Source organism: Fopius arisanus, unplaced genomic scaffold (assembly GCF_000806365.1).
Source record: "Fopius arisanus strain USDA-PBARC FA_bdor unplaced genomic scaffold, ASM80636v1 scaffold00002, whole genome shotgun sequence".
NCBI lineage: Eukaryota > Metazoa > Arthropoda > Insecta > Hymenoptera > Braconidae > Fopius > Fopius arisanus.
Window position 1 is genome coordinate 187,824 of NW_011887741.1, and position 2,597 is coordinate 190,420.

A 2,597-nucleotide genomic window follows, 5' to 3' on the forward strand; every position below is an offset into this window, starting at 1 on the left:
AGATGTATATATATCTGATATATAATTGCGGTCACAAATGCAATGTGTCACATCATGGTAAGCTACGTATTTTTTATCATTTATTAGTAAACTTTATAGATCCTTTTTAAACAATATCGCGCTTTAGCGCCCTTCAATAATTTTTCCTCTCTTTTTTCATTATTTTTTTATATCCATTCAAGTGCTTCCGGCAACACAAATTTGATCCCAAATTTTAATGTATTTTAGGCCAAAATGATCGAAGTCAAACAAAAGGTGATGTTTAATTGATGATCCACCCGGGTCTTAATTGTATTTTAAAAAATAAGAAGTAAATAATCTTGTAATTATGTCCTGACAAATTTTTGCTGTAATACGAACCGATAAGGAATTGCGTCATGATAAGATGGTGTAACGAATTGTGCCGTGATATGGAGAGGTATAATCCGAAATTCAGATGACTATGAGATTTCACGGAATTTCCAACAGTGCAGCGTCACATTTCGTGAATTATTGAATAGAATTTAGTAAATGATGATCTTACGGTCATGAGCTGAAACATTTCCAGGCAGATTAAGAAACTGAGAAGAATAACCACTCCAACCATCACACTTCGATAAAGTTCTTTGATGTCCTCAACGAAAGCTATCAGCTTTTGATGTCTACTAATGCATCTAGTAAACCGTGACCGAATCAAATGTTCATTCGACTTATCGTATTCACTCACGTCATCACAAATTTCTCTCAACTCTTTCTGGAGTATAACAAATTGTGCAGTAGCTGTAATGTTCATTAAACATAAAAAATTATCGAAGCAAAAGTATGTGTAGCCACAGGGCCACGTTGAGAACACCTGCAAAGAAAAAAAGACGGAATAATTTTCTAAACTAAAGAAAGAAGAATTCGGATTGGATGATATAAACCTGTGCGATGTATAAAATCTCGTACCAGGGCGACAATTTAATTGGCAAATTAGAATACAATCTGAAGGGAAATTCTCTGTCACTCTTATTTCTTCCTCGATTCACTACAGATAATAATTTTGCCATTTTTACTCAGCACTAGAAAAAAAGGGAAATGGAAATTTTATAATTACCTAGTAAGGGCCTTACGTAATGAATACATATCGTCAAATGACACATGAAAATAGCAAAAGAAACGATTCTAGCCAATCGCTGCATGTTTTCATTCATGATAATCTCGCCATATCCTTTGTACTTTATATTCCAAAAATGTTTCTTGGCGTAACGAATTAGATCCAGAAATTGTTTTCGTTTCAATGCAAAAGAGAGAATTTTATACAGACAAAATGATACAGTAATCAGATTCAAACTGCAATAGGTAAATTTCTATTAAGCCTGGAAAATTGTAAAAGGTTCTTATTTAATCACTCATAGACAATTTCCATTGAGGCAATTGAAAAATATAGAGGATTTGATATTCTCAAGTATCGCCTTGAATACCGTGATCGCAGAATGAATATTCGTAGCAAGATTCTCATTCTTCTTAGTCTTATTCGCATATTAGGGTGGGCATCAAGGGCGGAAAGTCAGTGTTTTTCAGTCCGACGTACACATGCGATTTTTTTCAACATGTCTGTAAAGGAAACTTAGGGTTTTGCTGTTTGAAAAACGGGAGGAAGGTGAATACTTTCCGCCCTAGGGTGGAAAGCGAATACTTTACACACTAGGGTAGAAAGTGAATACTTTACGCAAATACTTTACGTGAATACTTTAGAAAATATTTACGACAACGAAGTTGGTTGAGAGGAATAAAGGGTAAATAAACGGAGAGAAAAGTCCAATAAAAATGGCCGGCAATGCATGTAAAATTCACGAAATGTTGCGTTAGATTCGATACTTTCCAAATAAACTACACGACAGACCCAAAAATACACTGAAAGTTTCACATTTTCCTTTCATATTTCTCCAGAAATTCACATAAAACCATTGGCGCTTGCAGATTGTGTTAAATTTTCCTAATTTTTTTCTGAATATTCGTGTAAACAGCAATTTTAATTTCACTATCGGATTTTATACACGAAGAGAAATATTCAAGAAAAATTACGGAACATTTCACCAATAAATCTGGAACTTTCAGTAATTATTCGGATTCTGTCACCGAAAAAATACGAAAACGTCACATAATTTTTCTGGACGTTTCAAAATCGAACGAAACTTCAAGACTTATTATGCCCCAGAACAGAAAAATTATTGGATGTCCAAAAAATCCACCCTTATGGTGACTCATAGCTAGCCGTGATGTTCAGGAATTTTTACGGAACGTTCCAGGAAAAACTCCTCACGGTGACGATGGCTAGCCATGAAGCGTCGGGCAGATGAGTAATTTTTACGGAACAGATTGTAGAATTTATGCGATGATTGCGTCGCTTGCAGATGACGTGAAATGTTTCGTAATTTTTCTTGAATATTTCTCTCCATGTACACTGAGAAAAAAATTTTCTGTAGCCAAGAATGGTTACTAACCACAAGAAAATATATTTGGCATTAGTAAGTCTTATGGGAGTATTTACACAGTGATCCCCAGATTTACTAGTAGGAAGAAAATATTCTTGGCAAAAATAATTTTTTTTCTCAGTGTAGGCCTCAATTTCAGCG

The 2,597-nt window shown here is 34.6% G+C and overlaps 1 protein-coding gene across 1 annotated transcript; it reads right to left on the reverse strand.

The window, feature by feature from the left end:
* Nucleotides 1–326: 326 nt before the first annotated feature.
* On the reverse strand, nucleotides 327–1,348 carry LOC105265655 (uncharacterized). Its single transcript, XM_011303253.1, has 3 exons — nucleotides 1,076–1,348; nucleotides 903–1,006; nucleotides 327–832 (listed from the first exon to the last, which is right to left on the reverse strand). The coding sequence occupies exons 1-3, from the start codon at nucleotides 1,170–1,172 to the stop codon at nucleotides 476–478; spliced, it is 558 nt and encodes a 185-aa protein (XP_011301555.1). The 5' UTR covers nucleotides 1,173–1,348; the 3' UTR covers nucleotides 327–475.
* Between the last annotated feature and the right edge of the window lie 1,249 nt (nucleotides 1,349–2,597).

Coding starts and splice junctions, on each gene's coding strand:
- LOC105265655 (XM_011303253.1), bottom strand. CDS start 1,172: ATGAATGAAAACATGCAGCGATTGGCTAGAATCGTTTCTTTTGCTATT. Junction 1,007..1,075: donor TTACGTAAGGCCCTTACTAG/GTAATTATAAAA, acceptor TATTATCTGTAG/TGAATCGAGGAAGAAATAAG. Junction 833..902: donor AGATTTTATACATCGCACAG/GTTTATATCATC, acceptor TTTTCTTTGCAG/GTGTTCTCAACGTGGCCCTG.